We start from the raw sequence: 14,838 nt of genomic DNA on the forward strand, positions 1-14,838 counted from the left end.
CCCTCTTCATCTCCCCTGCATTTTCTTTGGTTTCTTGACTCCCTCTGCCTCCTTTTCTGCTCTCCTCTCCTCCCCCCTTGTGTGCACTAATGTGGAGGCTGAATCTAACCCTGCTGGATGATTTACTTATTACTCTGTGCTGCCTGCTGGCCTGTCTGCCTGCCTGGGGACTCTAAAATAAAACACAGCAGTGGAGAGAGCCAGAGTGAGAGCACATACTGTATAGGCAGCCTGACTGACATGCTCTGATAGAGCACACGCACACACTCGGTGTGTGAAAACGGCACGCAGAGGACAGAATGTGTATCAAAGCGCGCATGACCGTGTGTTTGCGAGCAAAGTGGTCCGTGTGTGTGTGAGTGTGTGGTTGTAGTGAGGGAGAAGGGAGGGGAGCAGGCCTCTCCAGCTGTGCCCTGTCAATCATTCATGACCTAACACTCAGAAAAACAGAGGAGGGCAAGGTGGACAGGAGTGAGAGCGAATAGACAGCGAGGGAGAGATAGTGTTTCTGAATTTTCCCTTTTGTCTGATGGAAAATAAGTCAAGGAGGGGCAAATGAGCACTGAAAGACATACAAGAATATTTTTGTCCATGTTAGTGTGCGTGTGTGTGTGTGTGTGTGTCTGTGTGTATGTGTGTTAGTGTGAATAACATGCCGCTGCCGGAACCCCATAGCCTGAATTCAACATCCCTCACCCTGAACAAGTGACAAAAAGATAACCACGTTTCACTTCACCGCTTCACGCCCTCTCTCTCTCTTTCTCTCTCTCTCCCTCTCTCTCTCTCTCTTACTCATTCTCTTTCTCATCCTGTTCTTCCACCCCCCACCTCCCCCCCCCCCTCCTCCCTCCGCCCCTCTCCTCACCTCACCCTCCCACCCCCAGCTCTCTCTCTGTCTTTCCACATGGCTGGCCATCCTCTCCCATGTCCCAGAGGATGGGAGGCTGTGCGGCAGCTTGGCAGGCTGTCAGGGGAGCGCCGGAGAGCAGGGAACATGTAGTGACTGGAACGGGGGTGGCGGCTATGTTGGGGAGGGGGGGTGCCGGTGGGTATGAAAGCCCTGGCTCCTCACCTCACTGTGAACCTGGAAGAACTGGCTCGGCTTAGCGACGTTAGGCAAAAGATGCAAAGAGCTGAGGGGGCTACAGAGAGGAGAAAAACACAGAGCTCTCACTCCTATTCTATTTCCACGTACCAGAAACATCACTGCCACACGCAGCAGGGAATAACAAGGCAGCAGTCAACATGTCATCCTGTGGCAGTCATGCAGTCCAGCTCTGTAACACTCCGTCTGTAACCAACATGTCACCTTTTGCTGACCTATAATTGACGCATCTCCCCTGTGGAAATCAGGGTACTTTCAAAAATGGCACAACTCATTCCTTCAAGTTTTCACACAATCTATTCAATGATATTTCAGGTATTACATGTGGTGAATGAACAGAGGATGGAAAGGTTATGTCAAAAGTTATGCCCTTCTGTTACAGATGCAAATAGTATCTAAATTTACTTTTACATGCAAACCAATAGCAAACCAGTACTGGTGATGGTTGTTATGTATTTGACTGTAACATGCAACAGCAAGAGGGAGAAAATAGATGGAGGCTGCTGCCAACTTTTTCCAAAAATGTTTCGCTATTGAGTGGTTCAGCTTCTCAATAGAAGATCTTTGCTCTAACTCCTGACTTCACTATTGTGTAGAACTGGAGGAACAGGCTCAGCTAGACCAGTGCAAATCTGAAGAGGCTGAAAACGTTGTAAGAGGAATACTGTGGTGTTAATGCTAACCCTGTACTGAAAACCAGGTGGTGAATGCTGATGTCATTTTAAAAATGATACCCTGAAAAAGATGCTGGTAAACATTAAAGTAAATGCAGACTGCTGACGAGAAGAAGCAAGGCTTCTTTGAACAGATAAGAAATGACAAAATGTTAAAACTCAAAGGTATACAATGAAAACACCGTTCAATCATTGATTCATTCATGAAGAGCACTGTGACAGAAAAGCAACAAAAATCAACACTAATGCAAGGCTTAAACTAGGGCTGCACAATCAATCAAAATACACAATCTTGATCTTGATTCAAGGCTCTATGCGATTAGATTTTTATGTGACAATAATTCTGCAATGTTTGTATCAGCGGGAAAATCCACTGCCCCAGCAATGGTTAGGAAGAACAAATATATCTATAAACGCTGTGCTTGTACTGTAAAATAGCTGTGTGGAACTGCTTTCAAAGATGATGATGACAGTCAATATTGCCTGTGCTACTTTTCAAAAGTAAATTCATACAACTACTTGCAGAACATTAAAAGACTACAGAGGTAATGTTTTACCTAAGTTAACCAAAGATATGGCTCTGGTCACCACCGTGAAACAAAAGATTAATGCTTTGGTAAACAAACGCTACTCAATGCTTTCCTGCAACTGCTTTGTTTATGTTGTTCCACCTAATTTAAGTGTCAAGCAGAAGTCAAGGCAGAAATTGAAAAAAAAAATCATTTTGAAGCCATGCTGGATTTATGATCTAGCTAAACTATGGAATCATTGTCATGTTTGGATGAAGACAATATGGATTGCAGTAATTTCATTGAAGACATTGACCAGGATCATGCAGCCCTAGCTTAAGCATGTAACATGAAGTATAGATGGCTGACACCAACAACTATGCTACACTGAAAAGCTAATGGTGGGCACTTACTTTGTCTTATTCCAACTGAAGTATTTTAGTGATTTTATTTTAACAGCAGTGTTCACAATAGAAATACTGTATAATGATATGGAATACAAGGCATGCTGTACCTCTGATACATTACATTTTAAAAGACCCAAGGGGCACTGTGACTTGCATTTGTGATAAGTTACTAAAGCACTTTTCCCTTTGGTCTCCCTTCAAAAATCCCGCCACATCACACAGCAGACTCGTCCCAAAACAACAACATGACACTTTGCCGACCCGCACTCCCTCCCTCCTGACAGAGAGAAAGAAAAAAAAAAGATGACAGCAGCTTTAGATCTGACATCAAACGCCGGCGAGAGAGTGAGAAAGAGAGAGGGGGGAGAAAAAAAAACGGTTACATCTCTGGCGTGACAGCTTGCTGGAAGAGCCTGGCAAACGCAGAGCAATTTCTCTCTCCTTCTCTCTTTCTATCTATCCATCTCTCCCTCTGTGTCTCTCTCTCATCAAAACTTGCCGCCGATTAGGATCGCGGCAAGCCATGCGCTTTGGATGGGATGTGAAAACACACGGAGAACCCAAGGGGTAAAACGCCAGGATTAAAGTGGTGAGGGAATATGGGGTGATAGTGGCGGTGGTTCAAATAGATCGGCCCCCGCGACTGCAGTGGCTCCTCGCCTCGCCTTGCTCTCTCGCTCTGGATTCACACACTGATACATCAAGGCCATTTCTCATTATAGCACGAGGGGGAAAAAAGCTTTCATGATGCTACTTTAGAGAAAAAGACAGAGAGGAAAAGGGAAGGGGGGGTTGAGGGGATAAAGAGTATGGGAGAATAAAAGTGAAAGAAAAAGGAGAAATACCAAGATAAAGCAGATGACATACTATTAGTATGTTACAGAGGAAAGAACAGAGAAGGAGAGGATGTGTGAGTGTGACTGTGTGTATGTGTGTATGAGGAAGTGAAGTTATAGGAATCACTTAGAAAACTGACACACAGCAGCTGATTTGAAACAAAGCAAAGTCAAACATCAGTGTGTGTTGAAAGACAGAGGACAACCAATGAACACAGACTAGAAATGTATCAGTATATGAAAAATATCATCAATTCATTAAAGGGGACCTATTACGCCATATATATAATGACCTATTCAGTCATATATGTAATGTCACAACGTCGGATGTTCATGTTAAACGTGGGAAAAGTGTCAAATTATGAGGTAAATATATGTAGAAGTAATCCCTGTGAGCAAAAAGCTCAAGCTTCGGACTGCTCTGAATGCTCGGTTTTCCACAGTTTTTTCTACTTTCAGCCCGAGCCGATGTTGGCTCGTGACAGATTTCTTTATATGGTCATTTGCTCCATGCTCAGCACACGAGTTCACTGCTCTGCTCCGCTAACATTGACATTTTTCCATTGTTTTGGGGGTAGTCACACTGAGCCATGACTCGAGTTGAGCTGGCATGCTGTGAGTGTTTTTTCATTACACAGCACGGCAAAGTAAAATAAGTTGTTTACCTGTTGTTTACCTGCAACTCTTCATCAAACATCATCACCACTGTGGCTATTTCTGCTTGTACTATTCCTCCCTGTATTATTAACTGATCCGCTGAACAAAGAGCTCCAAATATCTCTAGATGTTGTTGTTTGGTTTTTAGAGATGCTAACGAAGCTCTGCTAATTCAGTGATGAGCACGTTTAATTTCCTGTAAATTCTTCACAATAAAATTCTCCTGTTATTTAGTCATTAAAAGCTTTTAATATGAAGCAGTAAAGCAGGAAATGTTGGGTTTGCAACGGTGGTAACTTAACACGATACTGATACTGCTGCACCTCGGCAGGCTACCGGAAAGCTGGCCAATCAGAACAGAGTAGGCTCATTAGGAGGGGGGCCTTAAAGAGACAGGAGCTAAGACTGCCTGTTAGAGACAGAGGTTGAACTGAGGGACTGCATAACGGGCTAGTATAAGATAAATAAGGAGTTTTTTGAACTGAGAATCATGCAAAGCTACTCTAGTGGAGTCCTAGAATAAAAATATAAAGCTGGAAATGAACATAATAGGTCCCTTTTAAGAGTTTGTACACTTTAATTTAGCTTTTCTCGCAGTTCATTCCTCCACTCCTGTTCCAAAGTGTCTGGTAAATTAAACGGCACACACCTCAAGGAGTGCCAATATTTGCGGCCATTTGCAAATGTCTATTTATTCTATTCTTGAAAGTGCTGAGGAGCTGTAAGGGGAGAAATGATAGAGAGTAAAAACCGATTAGTTTAGCCAAAAAACTGAAGCAGCCCACATCTTTCTCTCCCCCCTCTCAGATCAGCCTGTTCTCACCATTTCTTCTCAATTACTCCTCCAGTCAACCTGCTTAACGATTTTTAGCTCGCCCAAATGCCAAGAGGCAGTGCGGGTGGGTTTGCAAGAATGTGTGTGTCCACGCATATGTTTTTCTGTTCGTGTGGGTGTATGTGTAAGTGAGTGCATGATGCTTTGACCACGGAGCTGATGCATGTGGCCTTTTTTCGGTATGGATGCCAGTCAAAACACAGACATAAGCTATGAAGTAAGCAGTCAAATCCATGTTTCCCCTGGGACATGAGATAGAAAGGACGGATGGAGGCATTTGATTGGACAGAAAAGCTTAAAACTGAGCATCAGACACCATGCTGGAAGTACAGGAAGTGGAGGAAGACAAGGAGGCAAATGTTTCTTTGAGGCCTAAAGCTGTGTTTTTATGTCTGTCTCTCACACACAAACACACGCACGCACGCACGCACGCACGCACGCACGCACGCACGCACGCACGCACGCACGCACACACGCACACACACACACACACACACACACACACACACACACACACACACACACACACACAGAAAGCATTTTCAAGCTGTGATATAAAAAGTTTCCCTAATGTACAATGGTGTATTTAACTGTTTGTGTCACATTTAGCATTTAACTCATTGGTGGACAGAACTGTCACTAACTCACCGGCAGACTGGAGGGGCGGTCCTGGGAGACACCATCCTCATTGTTGGCCTTCCCAGAATTCCCTTGGGCTGGACCCCTGGTGCTGTAGCTCTCTTGCTGGGCCTCCTTGAAAGAAAGAGAAAGATTGCTACTTGAATCTATGATCAGCAAAACAGATCTATTTCACAGACTCCTCTAATACATAAGTAAATGAAAAACATTAAAATCCTATATATATATACAATATGTAAATATGTATATTACCAATATTTTAGAGCCTTAAAAGTGAAGTCTAAATTGGGACATCACAAATATATATTATTTTATAAATTAAAAAAATTACAGCCTATAATGCAGTCAAAGTGCTTGAGGTAAATTCAAAACAGTGTTGATACAGTGCGCTCTGTCCCTGAATATGTTAAGAACATTTAGTTCATGGTTCAGCTGTAAAAGACCCGGCCTCAAGGACACATTTGTTACAACTCTACCAATTTGAAGGCTCCTTGCTAAAAGAAATGCTTTTATGTATTTGTACAAAAACAGTAAACATGCTGACATTTGACACTGGCACAAATGCTCAGATTTTTTTTAATTACTTTTTCTGCAAAACATTATTATCATATTGTCTCAACAACACTCTTGCATTACGATGAAAAGGTTCTAAATGTGAGTGAGAGAGATGAGGGAATGAGTTGGACTGTTGAGTGTGTCTCAGGTTTGCGGCGCTGTAATAAACACTCTGATTCCCACTTAGATCAAGTCACAACACAAAGAGCCACATTGCACAAGGAAATACACACACTCTGATACAGTACATGTAGACTGAAAAACATCCAAACACGCACCCATCAGCACACCATACCAGCCAATTCATTTCAACTAAATCCCAGCCTAACCATCCACTAATCCTTGAAACATACACACACATGCAAACACACACCAACACACACACTCAGTCCTATTGTTCAATCTAAGTCATTTTCTTTCCCTCTGTAATCACAAGCCTATCTAGTGTAAACCAATTTTCTCCCCATTGTCGGAGGTGTTGCCCTCTCCCTCTCCCTCCCTCTGTATCTCTCCCTCCTTCCCTCTCCCTCTTCTTTTCATTCACCACGGAGGTTGTTCCTCCATCATGTTAAGCATCGGCAGCACAATGGCAACTTGTAAAAGAGCTCTGAGTGGAAGGATTAGTGATAACTGATCGGCGAGACGTGGCGAGAGATCACACACGAGTGCTTGCAGACCATACACAACATACGTACACGCACAGCCACACATTTATGCACACACAAACCGGGAGTCTTCACATTTTTACTTTCAAAATCAATTTTCCCCCCACAGAGTTTGATTTCTTATCTGTTGTGTGCTTATACTGTAGAAGGTGGGCAATATTACTGTCAGCCAGGTGATATAATTTTTTATAGCTGAAGATTATCCTTCACAGCAAGAAATGTATCATGTGAAATGTATCTATTATAAGAGCATTAAATGTGTCATAATGTGTGCATCAGAGCTGAATGATATAAATTTGGTACTTACTAAAGTTAATTTCTTAAGAATATACCTGCAAAGTTACTCTGCACACACAGTTTGCATGCTGCTTCAACAGCTGCACACACACACACACACACACAGACACACACACAGACACACACACACACACACACACACACACAGACAAAAAGTTAATGTATTCATTCATCCATTATTAAGAAAAGTCAATGTAATGACCTTAAATGCCCTAGAGTAGTTCCTTCAAATCCACATTTCAATTATCAGCCAATTAAATCGCTGAAGCAGTAATTTCTAAAAATACAGCACATTTTAAATATCTTACTTTTAAATACAATATATACATGTTACATAAAATGCCAGTTAAGGTGTTAAATGTTTTCTAAATAGGTATTTGGAACACAGTTACTCAAAGTACCATTTTTAGCATCAAGTGAACTCCTAAAACACGTAGCTTGTGGCAATGCTGGTGCAATTCTCCTAAATCTGGTGTGTCTTCATATGTTTATCTGTTTCATATGTTCCAATATGGATTATTACTTTTTGTCACTGAGCCCTCTGCTAAAAGGTCTTTCAATTAACTTAGCATTAATTAATCGTGCTTTTAGTTTTCTTAGTTAAAGGAGAAAAAGGGGCATGTCAGCAACATATAAAATCTTTTGCAAATTTTGCATTTTGTTGGTGTCTTGCTTGCACAGTCTGACATATTTATGATTGACACAGGGAGAAAAACATGATATATATATATATAGAGAAAAACAGTTGATTGTTCTGAAATGTGTGATGTTATCGATGGATCAAAATTCTACTGTTACACTATGAAGTAACAGTACTCTCTGTCCCATACACATCCAAATGCATTAATGCAACATAGCAGTCAATTTACAATTACTGGATCATCTGATCCACTTGCACAACTGAACTTATGTATGTTCTGTATTTCTGTATTGTAGTATATTAGCCAAATATATATATATCTATATGTAGCATTGAACTGAAAAGTATAAATATAACTGTGGCAGGATGACAATAAAAGTCTTGTATCCAATGTATAGAGTTTTTCTGTAGGTAACTGTAAGTTTAAAATTTTACAACACACATTTAATGATGTGTTTTTATGATCAATAGGCCTCCTGCAAGAACATTTTCATATTTTTATCCTAAAACTCTCTTACATTTGCTGGTACGACTGTTCCAAGTTGGATTCAACAAACTCTCTTAACTGCCTGAACATGTTGTAAATCGCTCGTTTCAGCCTGATGAAAGCCACCTGTTCATAAAAAAGTACATGTTCATCAGATGTGATCATTAGCATAATCCACGCCCATAAAATTGCCATATAAGGCTCTGTGTTCTGCTCTGTTTGTGGGCGAGTTTCATTCACAAAATGTTCTCAAAGAGTAAAAACACTGCACAACTTCATGTCCTGCTTTCAGAAATCATTAGACAAAAATTAGAAGTGTCAGTAGTAGGAGACCCAAAACAAATGGAAAATATGAATCCAGCTAACATGTCATCAGAACAGCTCTGCACTGTGACAGAAATAAAGAGGGAATGCTTTCATTTAAAGTTAGATGCTAAAATATGTCTTTCTAAAGCAAAGCGGCCGTGATGTGAAGCGGTCATGTGACAGTCACAGAAATATTAGAGGAGTATATTATAGTCTACAGGTGATGTTAGACTGTCAGCTCTAACACATGATGATACTGGACAGAGACCTGCAGGGAGACACAGAGGCAGCTGTCAGAGTGAGAGAAGTTTCCAACGACTACTGAAATGTAGAAGTTGCTGTGTCAAAATATGCCAATAAATCATAAAATCTAAAAAACATTTCAGTTCATTGGCTGCCATGATGATGAAAATATGGTAAACAGAATATTAATTTTGCTTTAAGTTTGTTTTGGTGATATTTAATTTTTGTTCATTTAGGTATCACATTTAAACTCCAAATTAATTCACATTAGCGCATTATAATTGTAAATAAAACAAGTGTTTCTTCCCAATAAAGAAAGGCAGAGATGATTTATTCCTGACACGTATGACAGGTCTAGACTACTCGTAAATCTTGTTCGTGCCTAAGAGAAAATTCTAAGGACAAGAAAACAGATGAATGCCACAAATGTTCTTAAATCACTCATACGTACATCTTAAGAATGAATCTGTGCGTATGAGTGCTTCTCGCACGAGGCCCGTTGTTTTTAAACAGATGCGTGTCATTATTATGGGAAATTTATGAATCAGGCTATTAAATTTCAGTTCAAATCTTCACAGTGCAGTAAGTGAACAAAAAGAAGAAAAAAGAAGTACATATAAGATGTGAGAAAAGTACATACTAATCATTTTGATTAACTTTGTGCAAATAAGTAGTTAGAAGATACTCATTCCTGCAGGGAACTTTAAAGTTCCACTTTCTGATATTTTGAATAATATTTTGATTTTTGTTTTAATTAGTTTGTCTGTGAGTGATAACTGCTTTGTGTGACTGAATTGTCTTATCGTGATGTTGTTTATAAAGTATATAATTTGTTCTCAGGTCTCTCTTTTAAAAGAGATCTTGATCTCAATTAGACTTCCTGAATAAATAAAGCTTAACTACGTATGTCATTTTTGCCTGCAAATAATAAGCACAATGAAAACAGTCAGCCAAATAAATGAAACATCAAGCCATAATCACACCACAAAAGCTTCTTTATTCTAATCCTAACTTAAAATATAAAAACCACCAACATCCCCCCCCCTTACCACATCTAAAAGCCAGAGGGAAAACCCCGTTCATCCAGATGTGGTTCAATCACTGGATCACATATCATCTCATAAGGCCGTGCTATTTTTAAAAACAAAGCCATGGTAGTTTCCTCGTCAGGGTCCTGGGCAAGCCCTGTGTTTGTATACACAGTCACCCCCCTCCCCGCCCCCCTACCCCACCCCCATGTTTATCAATGGGAGCCTGGATGCACGCCAAACGTCAGGTTTTTATTACATGGTCGGAAATGCTTCGTTTGAAGCAGAAACCCGGCTTACATACAAATACACCTCCACAGGTAAATAAAGGCCTGAGAAGGGGGGAGAAGGAGGAGGTGTGTGTGTGTTCTGAAAATAGGTGGAGGAGTGAGAGGACACACACACACACACACACACACACACACACACGAGCACAGTTCAGTTCGCAGACAAAAATGCACACATAGACAGACAGTTGCTCACACAGTGAATTGAGAACAGAGGAGTGGCTGCTGACCCAAGTCCAATATTTACTCAGGCATATGAGTCTGTAGTGTGTGTCTGTGTTAGTGTGTGTGTGTGTGTGTGTGTGTGTGTGTGTGTGTGCATACTTGAGGGGATTTCTGTTTTAAGTGGGTCAAAGTGAGGTTAGCCTCATACTACTGTTTACACTCACGTTCTTACATCATCACTGTCAACTATAATATGGACGGAGAGGGTGAGATAGAAACAGAGACGGGGAGGGGGGGGGAGGGCAGGAGGCTGAGAGAGAAATACAGAAGGTGAGATGCAAAAGAGATAGAGAGAAGCAGGAGAGCAGAAAGAGAGAAAGAAGATGAAGAGAGAGAGGAACAACGGTAAAAAATAAAATAAAAAAAAATGGAAAGGCGAGCGCAAGAGAACATCAGAGGCAAATGAAGAAGTGCTGCGAGTGCATCCTTTCATTTGAGTTTTTTTCCAGTCCATTGTCTCAAAATCCCATTTCCCAGCTAATTTAGAAGCTTCTAAAATACACTCCACTCCATACCTTAAGCCTAAGGCCACAGCTAATCCTGTCTCCACACACACACACACACATCACATACGCACACACACGCACAGAGACACGCTCATTCATCCTCCTTGCTTTTCAAAAGACTTCATCTTGGCATAGTAGAAACGAATGAAGGATATTGAAGGCAAGCGTTTGAAGTACATGAGGGAATGCAGGAATCAAACTGTGAGTTAAATGCTATTAGACAGCTGTGTGGAGAGGCAGTGTAATATTAGATTTGATTGAATAGATGACTGCTGAATGTGGTGTAATATATAGAGCTGGAGAGGCTTTATGCAGACGTAAATCAATAATGCAGTACAACGTCAATCCCAGCCACTCAACAATGGGAGTCTGTCAGTAAGTGGGAAACATCGGGAAAGCCGAAATGCGGCGATGTTGCGCTCAGACGATGGTTTGGAATATGAAACTCGTACGTACCCGCTTTCAAAAGTCCACCTGGTGATTTGATCTTTCGTGCTGTGTCAGTATGATGTTAGATTTTGTTAATCCCAGAAGAGAAATTTTCATTTCCTCACAGAAGAGGTCAAAGGTCAGATTGTGTTGCAGAACAGCGCCTCCTGGAGCTGTCTGGCATTTCAGTCTTCTGCTTTAATCTGCTTTAAAAATGGTGAAAAGCAGAATTCTGCCTCAAATAGCAATTCCAACAATCACACACAGTGTCTTTTTTTTTTTTTTTTTTTTTTTTAGCTCACACCTAATTTAAGAAGGTTGTTCTAAGGCTTTCTTGGTTGGTTGCACTGCACACTTTCTAACTCTATATTCAAGCAGGGAACAAGGTGAAATGTTGCCTCGCTTTTGCTCGTATGAGTTTGATTGGCTGTCTTTGAAAATAAGCAATGAAGCTAGCATGACAGCAAGCAAGCACATTTGATGCCACCACTTGACACAACAGAAAGCAGCCAGAGCTAAATTCACAGCCGTTAAGTTAAGCTGATTTTGGCTGACATGTGTCTTGATCTCTTTTTTTTTTTTCTCAACAGTGAGGGAAAAAAAAATGTGGGTTACTTCACACTATACAGCATTTTTTTTTAATTTAACATGCTTGCATTTTAATCCTTTTTTCCACTGCTATTGTCTGCTCTGGGCTGTCTTGCTTTTATAAACTTTGCGTGCAGAGTTTTTGTCACACATCCCTGATAGAATAGGTGTCCTGCTTGAATCTGATTGGCTCCCAGTTTACAAAGTCAATTGAGCAAACCTTTACTGTTTTTTTTGTCTTTTCTGTGCTTTTCATCCCTTTTGTCCTCGTTATGTGTCCGTATATTTTTTGCTCCAACAGTCCCTCAGCATCCGCTCTCCTGACTGCTCCCTCGCTCTCCATCCTTCCACCTCTCTCACTCACCTCTTCCCTCTTCCCGTTATTTTTCTTGCTTTCTCCTCACCTCTCACATCCCTCATCCCAATCCCTTTGTCTCCATCCATCACTCTTCCTCTTTTTTTCCTATCACCCTCTCCGTCCCACCTCCATCCCTTTCTCCACCCTGCTCCTCTTCTTCATCAATACCACCTCCACCCCTCTCTCCCTCAATCCCTCCCTGTCTCCCCTTGCTATCCTCATGACTACCAAATGAATTAGTCATCCCCCTTTTTCCCCTGCACCTTGGCAGATGCACATCTCCACAAAATCTGACGCTAATGCCATTAATATTCATTAAAAATTAAGCTTAATTGCGTGTCTTTAGGAGAGGGACCCATAACCCCCCCACCCCCACCCCCACACACACACACTTCTTAACCATACACACACACACACACACACACTCCTTAACCATACACACACACACACACACAGAGCATGAAAACCAGTGCATTTGGCCACCTCCCACTGCCCCATTTCCCCAAGGACAGGGACACTCTGATGTCCATTGGGCAAGACCCTGAGAAGCATGTACACACTCTGTCTTTCTTAGACACACACACACACACACACACACTGTGTCAGTCACTGGGAAAAGATGTTGTGATGGAAGGGTCTTACAGAAGTAAAAAACTGAGGTAGTGTTTTTCCTCAGCGCCGTAGCTGCAGTATCTCTTTGTCTTTATTTATGTGTGTTAAAAGTGTATGCCCTGCTCTCTGCCAATAATTACTGTTGAAAGCCGTGTTTTTAACTTTCATTAGGCCACCAAGCTGCAAGAAAAAACGGCTTTTAAAGAGAAAACACCAGCACATGCACACAAAGCTTCTACGCATCAGAGAGAGGCAGTGGTGGTGGTGGTGATGGGGGCAGGACATCCATATTCAACACCCCGCGTTCACACACAGACACACACACACACACACACACGCACGGTGGTTCAGACTTGCAGAAATGTACATGTGCTCACACCAATCAGAGCAACTGAACCATAATTGAAGCAACAATCAGCAGTGAGAGCGTGCTACACTGTTCTGAAAAATGTGACAAATCAACACTTGGTTATGATATGCTTGTCTTTTTGTGTGTTCTTGACACTTTTGATCCATTTTAGGAAAACATTGCGGTTACATTCTGATTATTTCAGATGCTGTATATACTGTGTATTATAGGGCAGACCTACTTTCATCTGCTGCGACTGCTTTTTAAAACAGTGTGCTGGTTGGACTACATGTAAATGATGGCCATTTATTCTAGGATATAGCCTATTATTATCATCACGAGAAAGGTGACCATTAGAATGGAAATAGCTGTTGTATGTGCATATTTGTGTGTGAGGATGCCTGTGTGTGTATGCCTATATATCTGTGAGCGGTATGTGTGTCGTCTGCATGTGTGTGTGTGTGTGTCCAGCCTATCTTAATAGGTCCATTTGTAGCAGGGCCTGTTCTAGTGCCGTGTCCTTCAGATTGGATTCTATCTCAGCAATCCCCCTGACCTTTAGCACAAAGAGACTACAAGAGAGGACCAGAGCTCTGACACAGGACACACATATACACTCACACAGCTTGTATACACACACACACACAAGTATTTATTCTTGCCAATATAAACAGACAGACACACACACACACAGACAAACACATAAGCAGACATAGAAAGATATGGACAAACACATATCCATACAGACACACACACACCAGTATGTGTGCAGGCCTTCCCTTAGGGATGATGTCAGATGTAGCTAACAGTGTTAGCTGCAGATACCGTTGCCAGGGCTTTCATTCTCATTCCTCTACACAGGCTAATCAAATAAGAGCGAGTCTTTGTACCATCTTCACTTCACACACTCTTTGCAAGTCCCTGTCACCACCACCCCCATCCGCCCATTCACTTCAATTGCTTTGGCTCACAGTTAAAGAGGACATCCACCCAAACTGGTGTACACCCACATGACTTTTGCTAAAGCACGGAGGAACAATAGCGGTGTGTTGGCGAGCTCGACTTTGACTGTGACATTTTTTTTTTTTTTTTTTGGGGTGTTTTTTCTTTTTCTCTCTGTCTGTGAAGTCTGTATCCAGGAACAAATGTAGCGGCATTTCCTAACAAATGGCAGCTAAATGAGGCCCCTAGGGTGCTGTGCCGCTAACTACCGGCCCTCTTTTTTTCTGAGCCATTATGATTGTCCTAACCGTTCCAAAAACACCTCTCCCGTTCTCGTTCATTTGCATTTGAATTGCAGCAGGGTTGTACAAAAACAAACATAAATCAAAAAAGGGAAAAAAGAAGAAAAAAAAAACAATGGCGGATTCTGGTCGAGCAATTAGCGAGTGTCAGTCAATGTGGAGGTAAGAAACACACTAAATTAAAAACATTGTCTGAAACACATGCGGACACACTTTCATACACACACACACACACACACACACATACACAAAACCTATATATATATGTATATATGTATGTATGATTTTTTTTTTTAATTTTATCGTTTAGGTTTTGCTTGAAAACTCATCAAGCTTAAGTGCTTGTCAGCGGCAGCC

The 14,838-nt window shown here is 41.5% G+C and overlaps 1 protein-coding gene across 8 annotated transcripts in view; it reads right to left on the reverse strand.

Annotated features, from left to right (window-relative positions):
- LOC137200397 (AT-rich interactive domain-containing protein 1B-like) overlaps nt 1-14,838 on the reverse strand; it is a 208,700-nt gene that overhangs the window by 113,535 nt on the left and 80,327 nt on the right. For all 8 annotated transcript variants that reach the window (XM_067615182.1, XM_067615183.1, XM_067615181.1 and 5 more), the window contains one exon: nt 5,672-5,776. In XM_067615182.1, coding sequence (XP_067471283.1) covers nt 5,672-5,776 — 105 coding nt within the window. The remainder of the gene's footprint in view (nt 1-5,671; nt 5,777-14,838) is intronic.

This window comes from Thunnus thynnus, chromosome 16, assembly GCF_963924715.1.
Source record: "Thunnus thynnus chromosome 16, fThuThy2.1, whole genome shotgun sequence".
Lineage (NCBI taxonomy): Eukaryota > Metazoa > Chordata > Actinopteri > Scombriformes > Scombridae > Thunnus > Thunnus thynnus.